At 37.7% G+C, this 20,549-nt stretch overlaps 1 protein-coding gene across 4 annotated transcripts in view; it reads left to right on the forward strand.

Annotated features, from left to right (window-relative positions):
* The window catches only part of FNDC3B (fibronectin type III domain containing 3B), a 354,599-nt gene that overhangs the window by 174,173 nt on the left and 159,877 nt on the right, over nt 1-20,549 (forward strand). For all 4 annotated transcript variants that reach the window (XM_057546030.1, XM_007197501.2, XM_057546029.1 and 1 more), the window contains one exon: nt 16,170-16,246. In XM_057546030.1, coding sequence (XP_057402013.1) covers nt 16,170-16,246 — 77 coding nt within the window. The remainder of the gene's footprint in view (nt 1-16,169; nt 16,247-20,549) is intronic.

Genomic DNA, 20,549 nt, shown 5'->3' on the forward strand with positions numbered 1-20,549 from the left:
TAGTAGCTTTATTATGACTAAAGCTGGAGGACTATTTTTAGCCAAATTATAGTCATCTTTGTTGATATATATTTAATTAAATACCCATCAATTGGATAAAATTTATGGAACTTGGCTGTCTCTTTTCCCTCTTCACTTTTAAGCATTGTGCTGAAATTAAGACTCAGCTAATTTGGCTTGAAGTAAGTACAAATGAGATGTGCTTCAAGGATCTTGAATGTGATTATTTTTTTCTCCCTTTTATTTATTTTATTGCGTTCTTTCTAGGTCATTATTCCTCTGACTGATCCATAGAACATTTACATCAAAATCAATGGGGTGTATAGTTGAGGGGTAAGGAAGGGAGAGCTGGTCAGCCTGGGAAAGAAAGCAGGTTCCAGAGGTCCTGGAAATCTACATTTTCAAAAGGCCCCAGAAATTCTAATGTAACTCACATTTGAGGCTCACAGCTGGAAGGATTTTAGAGATTGTCAACTAACAGCTCTTTTCTAGAATCTGCAAGCATAGGCCTAAATGACACCAATGCTACTGCTCTAGAAGGAAGCATGGAAATCATCATGTTCCTTTTCTTTTACATTGCACTTGAGGCAGTTATTAACATGCACAGTTAAGTGACTTACCCAAGGCCTTGTGGATTGGATCCCATATCTCCACTGAGCTTCAGTTGGTTTCCATAGGGTAGGTTGAAGAGAAGAGTTTTTAAAAATACCACTTGAAAGCTGAAGTGGATCATTGACCAGCCTCTAGATTCCTATGATGCTTTTTTTGAGTTGCTATTTTGAATATCATGCGCGTGCTCTCACCACAGACCTTTTAATGTATCACACTGAATTGGAAAACAATTCAGTAGAGATTAATTGGGGCCATATATTTTCTGAGTGTGATTTTTCTGCCTGGTTTGAGGTTTTCTCCCCAGTCCACCAGATTATTTCCTCCTTCTGTGTTTTGTTTTTTGTTTTTCTTTTTCCTTCTTGCATATTCGGTATATATCTAGTTCCCCCTCTCTTTTCAAAGAGAATGTCATCTTGCTGCCCCAAACCCTTCTTTCTACTTATTATCAGATCTTCACTTTGTTCTAGCAACACATTACCTAACAGACCTGACCTCATATCTGTGACCAGGAAATTTTTAATCAAATATTTTGACACTGTTTTACTCTTCTAAAAGTGAAGGTGATCACTTGGTAAGTATGAGGCTTGAGGTATGGACTTCAGGACTTATGCACATGTGGATTATTTCATAGGTGATGTCAGAGGGAAGAGAAGTCACAAAACACAATGGTTTCTCAAAGGCAGTGATGGAGACAAGGAGTTGAAAAATATTCACAACTTCTGATGCTCACAGTTTAATATGATAGGGATGTCTGGACTGGAAGGGGTGTTAATATGAATGTTTTGCCTTGAAGGGATTTAGGAGTTTCTCATGTTTGTATATTGTGTATATCTGGTTTTGGTTATGTTGTTTAATCACTGATGGTAGTATAAGTGAAATTACTGTTTTGATTTTTTTTTTTCATTGAACATATTGATAATTTTGCATTTTCCTTTTCTTACCTATCCCAGTATGGCCTAGTCTTGGATATTCCTGACTGGCTGGTAGTTGTCTGGATGGGGTGACTTTAAAATTCATCATTCTCTTGAAAAGCTTGCTTTTTTTTTTTTTTTTTTTTTTTTTTAAGCTAGGGAAACACAGCAGTTAATCAGCTAGGAGATCTTTTTGGTAACATATTCCCCAAGCTTAGACCCTCCATTTTCATTTGTCTTAGTCCCCTTTGTAAATGGAGGGTTGATACTTGAAAGTGAAATTGTAGCCTGCTTAGTAAAATTTTTTGTTTCTGTTGAACCAGTGTGCCAGGATGAGAAAGCATCTATGCCATAAAGCGGTTGTCTGCCCCTCAAACAGTAACTGTGTCAGCTCATTTTTATAGCCGAGAAAATAACTGGCCAGGGTGATCCAACCTTCCTGCAGTTACTTGGAGGTGTTTACTGACTGCCTTTGATCAGACTTCAAATGGGAGAGTCTAACCTATTTGTAGTTGTTGTTTACTGTCAGTCTCAGCCTGCCCTTTGTTTTTCACATACAAACAAAAAAGAGTAAAAGCAACAAGCTGTGTAAACGTGGCTGGTCTATAGGAACTCTCACTTACTCTCTTGGTCTCCTCTACATGGTTTAGGTAAGGCAGAGATTAGAACTATAAACTGAGTTAGTCATCTCAAAGCCCATTATTAGGTCCGAACCACTGGACAATTTAGAGAATTTTTATTAGCAATCAAAACATTTTTGTAAAATTAAATTAATTTCAGAAGATTGCTGGTCTTCTGTTGAGAAGCAGCTTCCAACCTGACATTGTGTGATTATGAGTGAGTGAAAAGAATAACCTTATAGTTGGAGGAAAAATGGTACCAGTTAGATAAACTGTGATTTGTGTTCTATGGAACATTTGGATTATTTTTTTTTCCATTTCCATAATAACTGTTGGTTTTCTTTAGCAGTGCTATGCCATGGATCCCAGACATTTTTCGCTTGCCTTTGTTTTTTTGAGGTGCATGAGTTAAAAGAACCAAGGTAGTAAACCATGTTGGGATGTTGTCAATAAAATGCCTTTAGAATGTTGTCAGAGGCTTTCCTTTATGGGAAGCATGCTCATGGTGGGAGGGCAGGGAGCAGAAGAGCCAGCCTTGAGGGCAATTAAAAGGGATCCTCCGTGGTTGGCTTTGTAAACCTCATCAGAGCAATGGATAATTGAACTCCCCGAATATATTGTGTAATGATATGTTGGTAAAGCTATACCTTATTATTATCTGTAATTCAGCTTTCAGGTGGGTGATGTTTTAATAGTCTTTCATTTCTAACAGATGAATCATGTAAAACAGATCTTGAGAGGAATGCAATCACATATTGTTGTCGGGTTAATAGTACTATTTTCAAACTTGCCCCTCTACAGCATGACCTTGGAGTTGTAAAGAGGAGCACAAATTATTTTATTTAGGAAGTGCCCATTTGCCCCTGAGTTCTTCACAGAGTTGTTATGAAAATATCTATTTGCTGTCCTATCTTTTGTTTGCTGTTCTTTCCTTCCCGGGAGAAAACAGGCTTGTGGGGCAGCCAAATGGGGTGGGAGTTGAGGTCTGGAGAAGAAGAGTAGACAGGGTTTTATTCATCCCTGTTCCCTTTCATAACCCTTTCTGAGAGCAGAGAAAGCTGGTGAGAGAATGAAGGCAACCCTTTTAAAATACTCAGTGCCACAGTGAATAAGTTCTGCCCCAATCCTGCTGGCACGTTGCTTAGTTGCTGTCTCTGCCATTGCCTTTTAATGAATAATTTTTCTTTCTGATTTTTTTCTCTACAAAATTAATAGACTTATTTCTTAAAAATATCAGTTTGTTTTATCTCAGGACATTTAAAATGAAATTAAAATAGTCTGCTCTAATAAATTTTTACCCTCAACAAGACTCTCTTGGAGGGTTCCACTGAAGTTATGCTCACCCATTCTGACTCAGTTTTTTGGACAACTTCCTCTTGAATTTGTTATTAGCTAATACCAGTAGTTGGCAAAATGGTCCTCATTACCCTGTATAAGAAAGTGTGAGGGGCTCTCTGATGCCCTTGATGGGCATAGAGAAAGCATGCTAGGAAAGATTTGCTTTAAAAGGCTTTGAAGTGAATGCCCTTTTGATGACTTTATTTTAATTTTGCTGCTAATATTTGCAGGGACTTTTTTTGGTAAAATATCAGAAGCTCATTCTCAGTATTATTGAGTTGTATTTGTATCATTCCTCAGAGCTTTGAAGTTTATAAGGTCCTAGATTAAGTATAAATAAGCAAATCCATGGATTATCTGCCATTAAAACCTGACATTAAAAATCAAACAAAGACAGACTGAGTCTTAGTGTTCATTTAGATAAGTTTAACTGGAAGGGTGACACTGAATGTTTTTCATTTGTGGACTGGTTAAGTTACAGTCCAAATTTGGAGAGGGTGATAAAGTTTAACATGAAGAGCAGGGCCCTGAGACCTAGGGAGGTCCAGCTTCAACATCAGGCTGGATCTGTGAACTCACTGTCTTGTGTTTTGTTTTTTCCAAAGATGAACTTTTGGAACCATTTTTCATAGGCCTCCTACCTAATTGTTTAATCACTTCTGTTGCTAGACTAGACTCTTACCAAATGCTCATGCTGCTTGAGATGTCTGGACTATGTGCCTGACTCCACGCCGAGATACACAGTGTCTGTCGCAGAAACCTCAGGCCCAAAGGAGGACACAAAGCTGGGTTTCCCCCTCTGCCCCACACTCTATGCACCTGTGCATTACTCATTCTGCATGCCATTCTCTCCATAATTAAGAGCAGAAATGCTTGTTCTCTTCAATGTCATTGTGTCCTTGGCATCCTGTGCCCGGGTCTGGCAGCTAGACCAGGTTCAGCAAAGGTTTGTTGAACTGAACAAAGCAACAACCAAGAGCTCTAAAATCAGGAGTCGAAGGCTGTATTACTGGCCCCTCTCATGGTACCTAATATCTTTGACAGTCTTAGAGCTTGTATTTCTGTAGGCCTGAATTTAAATCAAGATCTTTTTAAAACTGTGTTAGCCATCATGCCTGTTGTGAATGGATTCACCGACTTCCTTTACCATTCATTGCCAGTCACTGGAAGTGTTAAATATGCTCCTTCTACCCACCCCGTGGATGATTTTTATTGTCCAGCTCCAGAGCTCTTGGCCACTAATAAAACAATTGCTGCTTATTTATGTAGTAGTTTGTTAGTAACGTTTCTGTTGTAGAATCTTCTGTGTGGCTTTTAATACCTTACAGCATCTTGTACAATAAATGTTTATTGAATTGAATGCAATAAAATATTAACTAATATAAGAAAAGCACTCTATAATCACTCAGTAAGTATACAGATTTTATTAACATTTAAGCCTAAAAACAACTTGATAAAGTGGGTAGATATCTCAATTTTATTGAAATTAAGGAAAATTGGGATTGATAAAGTTTAGTCTTATGTGAGAATTAAACTCTTTCTCTACTCCTGATGCCCTTATAACAGTTAAGTGGCAGAACAAGTTCGAAGAGGAATATTTGGAAAGAAAAGACTTGCCTTTCAAAAATGGTAAAACATATTTTACTAAAGTAGCACCTTCTTGTGTTTTGAAATGGTTAAATGATAAGATGGTGGTGACCCATTGTTTATGAGTTCTATCAGCAGCTCAGTTTTGGTTCTTGGTAGTGGTTTACTTCAGGAAGACTTCAACAGGAATATTTTAGTCATCACTGGGCAATTTGTTGTTACGGTCACTTGCTACTTTTAAGGACAATAGCTGAGCCAGACTAGAAATTCTTGCAATAAAGCCAATGTCAGAGAGATGTAGAGGACTGACTTTCAGAAAACAAGGGCTGATCCTTTGATTTAGAGTTGTCCAGACATTTAGAAAGTTAGGCATACCCAATTTTCTAAGGTTTCCTAGAAATTAGGAAAAGATAACAGGTGGTTTTGGAAGAGGTAGAGGGCTAGTATTAGATATGGGAAAGTAGACAACTATGGGAAAGCAGCCATCTTTTTCTCTTTTAAAAATTTGTTCCTTGTTTTTTAATCATAATTTATATATCTTGAATGCATTATATTTTTAAAAGGAGAATATTATTTTGAAGCTACAAGATGGAAACACATTTTTAGACGGAAAAAATGTGAAGGACAAAACAACTGACTTGCTCATTTGAGAAAGCATATAACTCTTCATTTGTCTCTCTGATAAATGCTTAGTCTCTATTAACCTCTTTGTTCATACAGTATTTTTCTTCGTGGCACAACGTTAGAGTTGTTTTTTAAATACCATTATTTGACAAGGTACTGTGCTGGACACTCTATGCATTATTACAACTTCCAGTCCTCAGAACAACCCTTGAAATTAGCTCTTGTCATCCTTTTTTGTAGGTCAGAAAAGTGCTGATCAGTCAGAGAGAGTTTAAGTAACTAGCCCAAGGTCATGCTAGAAAGTGGCAGAGCTCACATTCAAACCCAGGCCTCACTAGCTCCAACACTTTTGTTCTTTGCACTGCTCAGATTCTGCTCTTCCCAGTTTGTTTCCTCTCTGGCAGGATGCCTTTGGGAAGAAGTAGTTACAGTTTGGAGAGACCAATATATCTGAGCCAGAGAAACGTGCCATCTATACCTGGCTCTATATGAAAATTACACCCTGAGAGAAAATGACTTTGCAGCAGCATTTTAAGAAACAACAAAACTTACTCCTGAAGGAAACCACATTGGGCTGAAAACTAGAAAAACTGACTTCTAGACCCTGTTGTTTCATCACCTGCCAGCTTCTCAGTTTGCTTCTGGGCCTCAGTTTCTTTAGTTGTAAAACAGTGAGCCCTCTACTAAATCCTAAGGGCCCTCTAACAGCTCATTTCTGTAATTACTAATGTGTCCATAGGATGATAATCATTTAAAATCTTGCTAAATTTAGACAGTGCCTGAAGTGCATCCTTGTGTGTGTGTGTTTATTTATCTGTTCCCCGTAGTTAGAGTATGAGTCCTTTGAGGACAGAGAATGCACCTTACTGGTTTTTTGCATAGCACAGTGTCTAGAAATAGCATCCTCCCAGAAATTAATGTATGAGGAATGAAGATGTGCTCTAGGAAGTTTATGTTCAGTTGCTTTTTGGTAGTTTATTAGTAACCCCAGTTTTACTATCTTGTAGTTCTTTGGTTATGTGCTCATCATTTTTTTTAAAAAAATATTTTTATTGAGGTGAAATACACATAACATTAACTATTAACATTATTAATTAGATAAAATTAACTATTTTAATTCATTGGCAATTTAGTATATTTACGGTGTTATGCAATCACTACTTCTTTCTAGTTCTAAAACATTTTCATCACCCCAGAAGGAAACCCTGCATCTATTAAGCAATTGCTTCCCAAATCCTTCCCATCCCTCAGCCCTTGGAAACCACAAATCTGAGTTTCATTTCTGTTGATTTATTTATTCTGGATATTTCATATACATGGAATTACACAATATGTGACCTTTTGTGTCTGGCTTCTTTCACTTGGCACAATGTTTTTTTTTTTTTTTTTTTTTTTTAAACATCTTTATTGAAGTATAATTGCCTTACAATAGTGTGTTAGCTTCTGCTTTTTAACAAAGTGAATCAGTTATACATATACAATATGTTCCCATTTCTCTTCCCTCTTGCATCTCCCTCCCTCCCACCCTCCCCATCCCACCCCTCTGGGTGGTCACAAAGCACCGAGTTGATCTCCCTGTGCTATGCGGCTGCTTCCCACTAGTTATCTATTTTACATTTGGTAGTGTATATATGTCCATGACACTCTCTTACCCTGTCACATCTCACCCCACCCCCTCCCCATATCCTCAAGTCCATTCTCTAGTAGGTCTGTGTCTTTCTTCCCGTCTTGCCACTAGGTTCTTCATGGCCTTTTTTTTTTTTTTTTTCCCCTTAGATTCCGTATATATGTGTTAGCATACTGTATTTGTTTTTCTCTTTCTGACTTACTTCACTCTGTATGACAGACTCTAACTCCATCCACCTCATTACAAATACCTCCATTTCATTTCTTTTTATGGCTGAGTAATATTCCATTGTATATATGTGCCACATCTTCTTTATCCATTCATCTGTCGATGGACATTTAGGTTGCTTCCATGTCCTGGCTATTGTAAATAGAGCTGCAATGAACATTTTGGCACATGACTCTTTTTGACCTATGGTTTTCTCAGGGTATATGCCCAGTAGTGGGATTGCTGGGTCGTATGGTAGTTCTATTTGTAGTTTTTTAAGGAACCTCCATACTGTTCTCCATAGTGGCTGTATCAATTTACATTCCCACCAGCAGTGCAAGAGTGTTCCCTTTCCTCCACACCCTCTCCAGCATTTATTGTTTCTAGATTTTTTGATGATGGCCATTCTGACTGGTGTGAGATGATATCTCATTGTAGTTTTGATTTGCATTTCTCTAATGATTAATGATGTTGAGCATTCTTTCATGTGTCTGTAGGCCATCTGTATATCTCCTTTGGAGAAATGTCTATTTAGATCTTCTGCCCATTTTTGGATTGGGTTGTTCGTTTTTTTGTTATTGAGCTGCGTGAGCTGCTTGTAAATCTTGGAGATTAATCCTTTGTCAGTTGCTTCATTTGCAAATATTTTCTCCCATTCTGAGGGTTGTCTTTTGGTCTTGTTTATGGTTTCCTTTGCTGTGCAAAAGCTTTTAAGTTTCATTAGGTCCCATTTGTTTATTTGTGTTCTTATTTCCATTTCTCTGGGAGCTGGGTCAAAAAGAATCTTGCTGTGATGTATGTCATAGAGTGTTCTGCCTATGTTTTCCTCTAAGAGTTTGATAGTGTCTGGCCTTACACTTAGGTCTTTAATCCATTTTGAGTTTATTTTTGTGCATGGTGTCAGGGAGTGTTCTAATTTCATACTTTTACATGTTCCTGTCCAATTTTCCCAGCACCACTTATTGAAGAGGCTGTCTTTTCTCCACTGTATATGCTTGCCTCCTTTATCAAAGATAAGGTGACCATATGTGTGTGGGTTTATCTCTGGGCTTTCTATCCTGTTCCATTGATCTATATTTCTGTTTTTGTTGGCACAATGTTTTCAACCTTGTAGCATATATCAGTACTTCATTTCTTTTTATGGCTGAGTAATATTCCCTGTGTGTATTATGTCACATTGTATTTACCCATTCATCCCCTAATAGACATTTTGGCTGTTTGCACCTTTTGGCTATTGTGAATAGTGATGCTATGAACGTGTGTGTACATGTATTTGTTTGCGTTCCAGTTTTCAGTCCTTCTGGGTATGTTATACCTAGGAGTGATATTGATGGGTCATATGGTACCTTCCTGATTAGCTTTCTGAGGAAGAGCCAAACTGTTTTCCACAACAGCTGTATCATTTTACATCACTACCAGCAATTGTACAAGGGTTCCAGTTTTTCCACATCCTCACCAACATTTATTTTCCATTTTTCTGAGAATAGCCATTGTAGGGGGTGTGAAGTGGTACCTCATTGTGGTTTTGATTTGGGTTTCCCTAATGACTAATGATGTTGTGAGCATCTTCTCATATGTTTGTTGGCTGTTTGTATATCTTCTTTGGTAAAATGTCTATTTAAACCATTTACCCATTTAAAAAATTAGGTTGTTTGTCTTTTTGTTGATTTGTGACAATTATCAATATATATATATATTTGAGATACTAGTTCCTTATCAGATACCGAATTTGTAAATATTTTTTCCCTATTTTATAGGTTGTCTTTTCACTTTGTTAATAATGTCCTTTGCACAAAAGTTTTTAATTTTTATGAAGTCCACTGTATTTTTTTTCTTTTGTTGCTTGTGGTTTTGGTGTCACATTTAAGAATCCATTGACAAATGCCCATGAAATATATACCCATGTTTTCTTCTAAGAGTTTTATGGTTTTAGCTTTTATATTTAGATCTATGATGAGTTAATTTTTGTATATGATGTCAGGTTGGGGTCCAAGTCGATTCTTTTTGTCTGTTTGGGGCCTCTTGCAATTTCATATGAATTTGAGGGTTGGCTTTTCCATTTCTGCCAAAAAGACTGTTGGAATTTTGGTAGAGATTACATTGACTCAGTATATTGCTTTGAGCGGTATTGCCATCTTAACAATATTAAGTCTTCCATTCCATGTCTTTGTTTAGGTGTTCTTAAGTTCCATTTATTTAGGTCTTCTTTAATTTCTTTCAGCAGTGTTTTGTAGTTTAAGTGCATAAATCTTTCACCCCCTTGATTAGATTTTTTCCTAGGTATTTTATTCTTTTGGATACTGTCATAAATAGAATTGTGTTCTTAATTTCCTTTTCAGATTGTTCATTGCTGGTGCATAGAAACACAATTGACTTATGCGTTGCTCTTGTACCCTGTAAATTTACTGAATTCGTTTTTTAGCTCTAATAGTTTTTTGTCTATGGAATCTTTGGGATTTTCTATATATAGGATTATGTCTTCTGCGAATATAATTTTACTTCTTCCTTTCCAATTTGGATGCCTTTTCTTTTCCTTTTTCTTTTCTTTTTTTTTTTTTTTTTTTTGCCCAGTTGTTCTAGCTAAGACTTCTGGTACAATGTCAATAGTGGTGGTGAAAGTGGGCATCCTTGTCTTGTTCCTCATGTTAGAGGGAAAGCTTTCAGTTTCTTAACCATTGAGTGTAATGTTTGCTGTGTATGCTTATTGTCTTTTAACCTACCAAGTCAGAGGTTGTCACCTGAGAACTTGTTAGAAATGCTAGCTCTTAAGACCCACCCCCAATCTTCTGATTCTGCAACTATGGGAAGTGGAGTTTAGCAATCTGGATTTTCAGAAACCCTCTGGATGATTTTGATGCACACTAAAGTTTAAGAACCACTGCACTAGAGTTTAAGCTTAGGTTAGAACCTGTGCTTTATTTTATTATCTTTGTATTCCTTTTAGTTCTCTTGTGGGATTAATTAGTGTTGAATAGCTTTAAAAAAAATCAGTGTTCCTCAAAGTGCCTACATAATCTCTTCGCTCGTCTACATGTCTTGAATCACCATGAATAACTGGAGATTCATTATTAGACATTCACAAGGTTCACCAGAAGACCTCACATTTTGCATTAAGTCTTAGACCCTTAGCAAACAGTGCAAGTGTACTTTTTTTTAAAAAAATATATTTATTTTTGGCTGCGTTGGGTCTTCATTGCTGTGTGCAGGCTCCTCATTGTGGTGGCTTCTCTTGTTGCAGAGCACGGGCTTCAGTAGTTGTGGCACGCGAGCTCAGGTGGCTCACAGGCTCTAGAGCGCAGGCTCAGTAGTTGTGGCGCACGGGCTTAGGTGCTCCGCGGCATGTGGGATCTTCCTGGACCAGGGCTCAAACCCGTGTCCCCTGCATTGGCAAGCAGATTCTTAACCACTGCGCCACCAGGGAAGCCCGCAAGTGTACTTTTATTTAGACCATTTGTTTTGATAAGTGCTTTCACCATAATTATCTGGTTACCTATTAGCTGTGGCCTTATCCATATGACTACTTCAACGAGCAAGAAATTATATTTTGGCTATTTAGAAAGACTCAGGTGTCTTTTTTTTTTTTAAAATAGGGTTCATTGGATTTTATCACATCAATGTATTGCCCTTGCTTTATTTTTCTCATTAGTTTTCCTTTATCTTGCTGTGTTGTGATCTCAGTCCTCTTACATCCTTCCCCCCTGCCACCCCTTTCATCCTTTTTGAACAAGAAAATATTTAAGTTAATAAGCTAAGAATGTGATTTATTACTACTAATGGCTGTTGTTGAAAGTAGCCATTTGGACACACAAGTACCAGTTTATAGACAATTACAATCATAACATTCTACTTATTCACTACTTGTTTACCTACTGGCGAATATTCAGTTTATAAAAAATACCATTTCAAAATGTCAAAACTGTGGTATAATTAATTATTTATAGCTAATCTATTTCTGAGACTAATTTAAATGATAATATATACCCTGGATTCCCATTTTCCACCACTTTCAGATGTCTAAACCTCATTTGTACATTCTCCTCGAGTCAGTCTAGTTAACTCTTCTCCCAGGACGGGTGAATATTCTGAATATAGTATCAGAGCAAGGGGTATCTACATGTGTGGGCTCTGGGGGGATCCCTGGTAGCAGGGAAGAAGCACAGAGTGAAGCAGAATGGTTGTACAGCCATGGCAGGGGCTTAGAAGCTCTCCATGAGCTATGTGTCCCTAGAAATACAACATTGCTGGACTTTCCTTCTGTCTCTTTGATGTGAGAATAAAGTTGTAGGATCATTGCATGAATTACTGTTGGTTGAATAATTAAGCCACTCTCCAACCTTTCTTGTTCACAGTTTGCTGTAAGTAAATGAAAAATCAATTTATTAACAAATGCTAGCAGACTTTTAAGATGTTAGACCATGTGCTTGCATATTGCAGTTAAATTTTTTAATGACTATAAACTGATCATAGTTCTTGTTTGTGTCTTGCATCTTGTTCAGTGAAAAAAAAGGGAATGTTCATTTCAGCACTATTTACAGTAGCCAGGAGATGGAAGCAACCTAAGTGTCCATCAACAGATGAATGGATAAAGAAGATGTGGCACATGTATACAATGGAATATTACTCAGCCATAAAAAGAAACGAAATTGAGTTATTTTGTAGTGAGGTGGATGGACCTAGAGTCTGTCATACAGAGTGAAGTAAGTCAGAAAGAGAAAAACAAATACCATATGCTAACACATATATATGGAATCTAAAAAAAAAAGGTTCTGATGAACCTAGGGGAAGGACAGGGATAAAGACACAGACTTAGAGAATGGACTTGAGGACACGGGGAGGGGGAAGGGGGAAGGGTAAGCTGGGACGAAGTGAGAGAGTGGCATGGACTTATATACACTACCAAATGTAAAATAGCTAGTGGGAAGCAGCAGCATAGCACAGGGAGATCAGCTCGGTGCTTTGTGACCACCTAGAGGGGTGGGATAGGGAGGGTGGGAGGGAGATGAGAGGGAGGGGATATGGGGATATATGTATGCGTATAGCTGATTCACTTTGTTGTACAGCAGAAACTAACACAACATTGTAAAGCAATTATACTCCAATAAAGATGTTTAAAAAAAAAAGAAAAAAGGGGGGGGGGATTCTTGACTGTTGAAGTCACAGCCTGAAATTGATCAAATTTCCCAAGGCATTTTTTTCATGGAATTACTTGGCTTTTAGCAAACATTCTAGTTCCAGTTCTAGAAATTGTACGTGTGACATCTTTCATCTGTGGAAGAGTTCATGTGGTCTTTAGCTGAGCTTCTTAATTAGTTTCTCAAAAAAAAAAAAATCTGAAGTAGTTTGGAAGTGTATGTTTGTGTTCAAATTATTTAATCTATGTGTATGTATATTTGTGTAGACCTACCTTTATGTAAGAAGACTGTTTAATTAAAGAGGGTTCCAGATATCCTAAGAGATTTAAAAAGTTTTTTTCCAAAAAGTTTAATCGATGATTTCCCAATACAGTCAGAAAGGAAGTTAGTTTGGGGAGATTGTGTCCCTTTTTTACCCCTCACATATCCGGTGTTGGTGGTTTGAACAAGAAGGGAACCATTTTCCACATATTCTCAGGGCTATATCCTTTCAGTCTTCTGTGTCACGAGATTATCAATTAAAAATCAAAAGGAATCTAGTAGTCCTAAAAGTTTAGGAAGAGAAGTTTGTGCTTTAATTAGGGAAGAATTATAATAGTATCAGGAGGTTCTCAAACACAAACTGTTGAGCAGAGGCAGTAAACTCACTGATTGGGAGATAAGTATTTAGGGAGACAGTAACTTTTCTCATACCACCATTGTGAAAGGGGTTTTATTTTCCTAGCTTTTAAACTCCTGAATGCCTGTGTATGCAATGGTTTATTTCAGAAAGGAGAGAAACCTTAGGGTTCTAGGGCAGAGCTGAGTTTCGGAAACCATTACTGTATATTTCGCAAGGATTTTTGAAAGGGTTTTGATGACAGTGACAAGAGGAAGGGGGAACAAGCATGTTAAAGTCATTTGGCTACTTTTGAAACCAAGGCCAGGAAGAAAACATTTTCTGGCTGTAAATCATTTACTTGTCCTACATTCTTTAAAGCGTTTTATACAAATGACTTTAACAGTTTTAGGGGTCATACCTGGGGTTAAGAGACTGTTTGACTGGTATACATTTTGGTGATTAAAAAGTAATACTTTATTGAAGTGGTAGCATTTCTGTTCACACTCTTCACTGTGAAATATTTGATATTTGTCTGATGAGGAAGGTTTGCCTCGTAAGTCAGTATTGTACACAGAGTATGTGTGTTGACTTTATGTGTTACAGGGACATGTACTGTTAAAAAAAATAGTGCTTAAAATGTAATTGTAATGAAAGAACAGGAAAAAACAAAAAACTATAAATAAAAAAAGAGAAAAATTGTAAAGATTGCTAACATTTTGATGAGTGGTTATTATGCCATGCACTGCCCTAAATGCTTTTACATGTATTATTGAATTTAGTCTTTAAACCCAAACCTGTGAGGTAGGAATTGTTATTCTCATTGACAACTGAGGCATAGAAAGGCTAAGTGAATTGTCCAATGTCACACAACCAGTGTGAATAGTGAGCTGGGAAATGAAACCAGGCAGAGGCCACGCTCTTAATGCCTGCTTATAGAGCCGAGTGCATTGCCCCTTGGATTTCAAAGGTAGTACTCAGGCTAAGAGTGAAATAGTTGTCTATGATTTTTAAGTGAATCAGTTCAAATGAAAATATTTAGTAAATACCTAAATGTCTTAACAGCTGTGGCAAAAATGCTAAAGCTGATGAGAAAGATGGATTTGGAAGATGAATTTGGAAAGTGCCTTCAGTGATTGCTGGATATATTAGTTGGAATGGTACTTAAAAATACAGTGGGGTCGTGGAATTATCCATTCTTATGCCATTGTCATCCTTTTCTTTAACTGATTACCAGTGTGTTACTATGTGAGAGACTACTGTGGTATTTTGTATGTGTTCAGAGATTATCAGAGAGTTTAGTACTTTGGCATATTGTCCATGACTTTTCCTGAGAAGTAGTTGTAACAGTGGATTGTACTGTGAGGTGAAAGGTGCATTGTGCTTATATGTAAGTGCAGCACTGGGTGGCAGGGTCTGTCTTCTTTTGCCAAGAAAAGTGTTGTATTTTTCTTGGTTTTTGTTACAGCGGAGCAATTTTCATTGCCGGCAGCACAACACACATTAGGAGAAAGCAAATAAACAACACAGGGCACTTGGAGCCAGGAAGTCGCATCTCAAGACTAGAAACACAGCTTTGGATTGACATTTGGGACATGGGTTGCTAAATAGGGGAGCCACCTGTCAAACTGAAAACCAGTGACCTGAGGTTCTTAAACTTCCAGGGAAACCATTTAGTCATGGGATCTTTGGAAGGGTGTCAGAAGTTGATTTTGATGTTATGACAATCAGTTTCCTTGTAATTAATTATTAACTCAAACTGTGCCTTAGGTAACTGAGCTTTGCCTTGCCTTTCTTTGTTTCCTTAGACATGTGATTAACATTTGTTGAATTTAATATTTTGAAACTAACCTCTTGTTAATTGAATGCTTTACTTTGAAATAATCGAAGTAAATTTGGTATGAGTATTCCTAATAGTGTCTAGTTTTAAAATATAATCTGTTTTTACCCCCTGCCTTATAAGAGACTTGTCAAATTCAGTTGGTTTGGAGTAATTTAAAGGTTTCTTCTATGTCAAATTAATGGCATGTTACAGTAACTTATTGAAAATAATAATCAAAATGAAAATTATAAACCCAAAGTCTATAGGAGCTTTTTAAACCAGAGGAGATAAACTCATTAAAAATTTATTTACTTAAGCATATATTGATAATACATTATTTTAAAGGGAAAAAAGGAAACTTTTTGCCCTACTTTGTTAGACTACTCTTAACTGAGCAGCCTTAATTTATGGAACTTGAGGCTTTGGGAATCATTAAGTATTTATAAAGATGCTCATAGGGACTTCCCTGGTGGCGCAGTGGTTAAGAATCCGCCTGCCAGTGCAGGGGACACAGGTTTGAACCCTGGTCAGGGAAGATCCCACATGCCATGGAGCAACTAAGCCCGTGCACTACAACTAACGAGCCTGTGCTCTAGAGCCCGCGAGCCATGACTGCTGAGCCCGAGCACCACAACTACTGAGCCCGAGCGCCACAACCTCTGAAGCCTGTGCACCCTAGAGCCTGCGTGCCGCAACTACTGAGCCCGCGTGCCGCAACTACTGAAGCCCGTGTGCCTAGAGCCTGTGCTCCGCAACAAGAGAAGCCACTGCAATGAGAAGCCTGTGCACCACAACAAAGAGTAGCCCCCACTCGCCACAACTAGAGAAAGCCTGCACGCAGCAACAAAGACCCAGCGCAGCCAAAAAAAAAAGATGCTCATAGCTGTTCCCCCACCCCCACCCCCTTGACTTATGCAGCTGGAGAATTCCTTTTCATTTGTGATTTCAGGTCTCAGGCACGAGGTACCATTTACTGAAGAGAAAATAGTCAGTGATTCTCTTTAGTTTTGATAATATTTTAAAATACCAATGATTAGTTTGAATAATGTATATTTCTTCAGCTGTTAATATCTTACTCTTGCCTCTTTTAGGGCCTGCTGAAGTTCCCATGATGTCACCCAATGGATCCATTCCTCCCATCCACGTGCCTCCAGGTTATATTTCACAGGTAAACCATTTAATAGACTGCTCTACTCACTGTGGGCACTGTCATTATTCCAAAACAATATATGGCCTCAAAAACTTATTCCAGGATTAATTTAGTTAGGATAATGCTAGAGTTGTGGGGTGCTTTTGTTTTCCTTTTTTTGTTTTCGTTTTTGATTGCTGTGTGTGTGGCACCACATGGTCCTTCCTGAATGGCGTGCCAGAAGGTCAGCGGGAGGGAAACACAGCAGGGTTACCGGGCCGCCCTCCTCTGCGGTGGGTTTCACACTTGACCATTTGATGGTGGTTCCTTCATTGAGTCTGCTGCCTTAGAGACTTCCTTCTCCCTGTACCACAATTTGCTAGAAAAAAAAACCTTGTAGACTTAATTAGTAAAAAATATCAAAGGAGGCATATAGTTAACATAAATAGGGTCTGCCCTCTGTTATAGGAGTCCCATTTTTCTGTAATGTGGCACGACTTGGGCTTGATAAATTACTGAATATAATGTGAGAACTTCGCTGTTTGTACTTAGATTTCTCTGAAATTGGATTATTTCGTAAGTAAAAAAAAAAAAAAAAAAAAAGCAATAGCTGTTTAAAAAGTAGTAGCAGGACTTCCCTGGCGGTCCAGTGGGTAGGACTCGGCGCTTTCACTGCCGAGGGTGTGGGTTCAATCCCTGGTCAGGGACCTAAGATCCCACAAGCCTCTCAGTTCGGCCCCCCCAAAAAAAAAAAAAGAAAGAAAAAAGCAGTAGCAGCAATTTCAGAGGTGTGTTGGAAAGATTAAAAAAAAAAAAAAGTTAAAGGATAAAGTTGTACTCCTATTCCTGGATAAGGTTTAAAGTCTTCAGGATGCCTGGAACATGGGCATCTGTATATACTTTTGTTTTTTGTCCTCAGCTCCTAAGACAACTTGAACTCTCCCTGCACTATTTCCTCCCCAAATACCTAACTAACCAACCGTTTTTCTCTCTTTCTGCCACTATTGTACTTTTCTGATTATAATGGCATCTTATATTCAATGGAAAAAATCTGAGAAGGCAGAAGAGTAGAAAAAAAGAAAATATTTGTAATTTTACTACCCACAGAAGACGATAATCTTTGTGTTAACATTTTTTGGATTATGGTCTTCCAGATTTTTTTTTCTTTCTCTCTCTGTCTGCTTTTAAAATGGTTTAAAAATCTGTAATTTTCATTTTCAGTGATTTTGCTGGGGTGAAAAAATTGGCAGCTGCATAGGAAAATTGCTGAAGTGCAGGCAGGAATCAAAGATTTATCCTTCTCTGATGTAAAAACTTATCCATTTCTTCACTGTCTAAGCCATAGTGCAGCCACTATAATTTCATTTTTTCCATCCCTACTTCTTTTATGTGAGCCAGTTTGACATCTTTTTTTTTTTTTTTTTTTTTTGGAGGAGCCAGAACGTTGGCCCATCTTCCCTCTGTTGCAAGTAAATGACTTGTTTTACACAAGTCTTTGTAAATAAGGATAACTGAAGGAGAAAAGGGTGCAGAGCAAGCCCTTCCAGCCAGGACACACGATGGTGGATCACATTCACGTCACCAGTCAATTAACAGAAAAGAACAAGGAATGTAGAATTCCATTATGTCTCCCACTCATTTATTTGAGGAAGTGTTTCATTCCCTTGAACCAGAGTACAGTTCTCACCATTGTGATGGCTGAAATAACACCTCCTTTTATGCTAAATGCCCATTTAAGGAATACCAGTTAAAAATTGAACATTCTAGTGGCGAGAAGCTGTAATGTGCTTTTTCTTGCTAGTGGTGTTGCTGTGATTGTATTAACTGCCAAACATTTATTAGGATTCCTAGGAAACATAGAAACTTTTAGATCGTGGTGTATTTCTGATTCTGAAAAACTTCTATAGAAAATCTAAGTAGAAAGAGGAAAAGCAGAACTGTAAACTTACTTTCATAAAGCTGATGATGGAAGCATAGTGGAACACTTTCTGAACTCAGAATTATGGCAGAAAGTGCTAGGAGATATTTGAAGAATAGTAAAAATGGAATAATTTGGATTCCGAATTGAAAAAGAACAAGAAGCAGTCTGTAAGGCACATATTCAACTCTTTTTAGACTGGGCTCTCTGCTCAGAAGATGGACCCAGAGTTAAATAGCCTTCAGTGGTAGCATTATAACTTTAATGATATTTGACAGTGAAGTGTCTTAAGTAAAAGTGATAATTATAATGAAGAAAATTGAGAACCTGAAGAGGTACAACATCTTCTTTAAGGCTGACCGTATACACACTTGAAAGGAATGAAGAAGGTTGGAACCAAGTACAAAATGTCTTAGGAGACTTGTGAGGGAGCAAAATACATTTTTGCTATGCAGTTGTGGGAAGAAATAATCACTTTAAAAAAAATCCCCCTCCTGGTTAGACATATGTGAGAATGCCCAATACTAGTCTGTCCCTATGCAGTACAGTCTACACCTCAACCCCACAGTCCTTTTCCTCAAATACATGTGGCTTCCTTGTTCAGATCTAGAGTTGGGTGTACATTGCGTAGCGGTACAGTTAAAGGTCTCTGTTGTAGTATATGGATTCTTAATATTCAACCCTGTCCTCCTTTTGAGAGTCACCTTTTCCTGTTGCCCCACACTGCTACCACCTTAAACCTCTGTCCCCTGGCTTTTTCTCAACTTCATACTTTTGTGCCCATTATTTCTCTCTTCTTGGAGAACTCTAGAGCCCTTCTTTGTCTGACAGTTCAATAATTCTTCTACTCAAATACCCCTCCTCAATGTGACCACTTTAGAACCTCTAACACAGAGATGGTTGTTTTTGTTTTTTTTGTTTGTTTGTTTTTTTCCAGCATCTTTGGTACTTTGTCCCCATCTCTGTCATGAAACACAATACATTTTATAACCATCCTCAAGAATCTTAATGCTTCATTGGGATTATATCTGAGAATCTAGAATACTGCCTGGTAACATAGTAGGTACTTGATAAGTGCTTTTAAATGTAAGTGATTCGCCAACCTGAAATAAAGTAAATACAGGATAGATTCATAGGTTTGGTTCAAAGATTTGCAGGTTCAAGTAGAGTAGTAATACGCCTGATAGCTGGAAAATTGACAAGATCAGAGTGATGTATACCTGCAAGGAATGAAATGCTCTGAATGTGGATTTAAGAGAGAGGAGTGCCAAGATAGTTCAGCAGAGGAAGGAGTAGTCTCTTCAACAAATAGTGCATTGACAACTGGTTATCCAGATGCAACAGAATGAAGTTGGACCTCTACCTCACACCATATACAAAAATTAACTCAAAATGGATCATATATGTAAGAGCTAAAACTGTGTAACTCTAGGAGTATAATTTTGTAACCTTGGATTAGGCAATGGAATCTTAGATATCACCAAAAGCACAAGCAGCAAAAGAAGAAAACAGATAAATTTGACTTCATCCAAATTACAACTTTTTGTGCTTCCAAGGTTACCATCGACAAAATGAAAAGAGAACTCATAGATTGGGAGAAAATATATGCAAATCATATATTTTAGAAGGGACTTGTATCTAGAATATATAAGGAAATCTTAACAGCTCAAGAATAAAAAGACAAAAAACCCAGTTGAAATATGGGCAAAGGATCAGAATAGACATTCTCCAAAAACAATGTACAAATGGCCAAATAGTACATGAAAAGATGGTGAACATCATTTAACCATCAGGGGAATGAAATCAAAACCACAGTGCAATATACTTCACACACACTAGGATGGCTTTAGTCAAAGAGACAAGTAGGAACAAGTGTTGGCAAGGATGTGGAACAATTGGAACCCTCATACACTGCCTGTGGTAATGTAAAATGGTACAGCTGCTTTGGAAGATAGTCTGGCATTTCCTCAAATGGTTAAATATAGAGTTACCATGTGACTCTGCTATTCCCCTCCTGGGTAAATACCCAAGAGGAGAGAAAGCATATGTTTATACACAAAAAAGCTTGTACATGAATATTCATAGCAGCACTATTCATAATAACCCCAATGTGGAAACAACCCAAATGTCCATCAGCTTATGAATGGATAAACATGTTGTGATATATCCATAAAATGGACTATTATTCAGCCATAAGAAGGAATGAAGTACTTACACATGCTAAAAAGTGGATGAACCTTGAAAATATTGTGCTAAGTGAAAGAAGCCAGACACAAAAGCCATATACAGTATCACGCCATTTATATATAATGTTCAGAATAGGCAAATCCATAGACACTGATAACATATTAGTTGTTGCCAGGGGCTGAGGGAGAGAGTATTAGGGAGTTGCTGCTAATGGGTATGGTATTCTTTTTGGGGTGA

This window comes from Balaenoptera acutorostrata, chromosome 4, assembly GCF_949987535.1.
Source record: "Balaenoptera acutorostrata chromosome 4, mBalAcu1.1, whole genome shotgun sequence".
In the NCBI taxonomy this organism is placed as follows: domain Eukaryota; kingdom Metazoa; phylum Chordata; class Mammalia; order Artiodactyla; family Balaenopteridae; genus Balaenoptera; species Balaenoptera acutorostrata.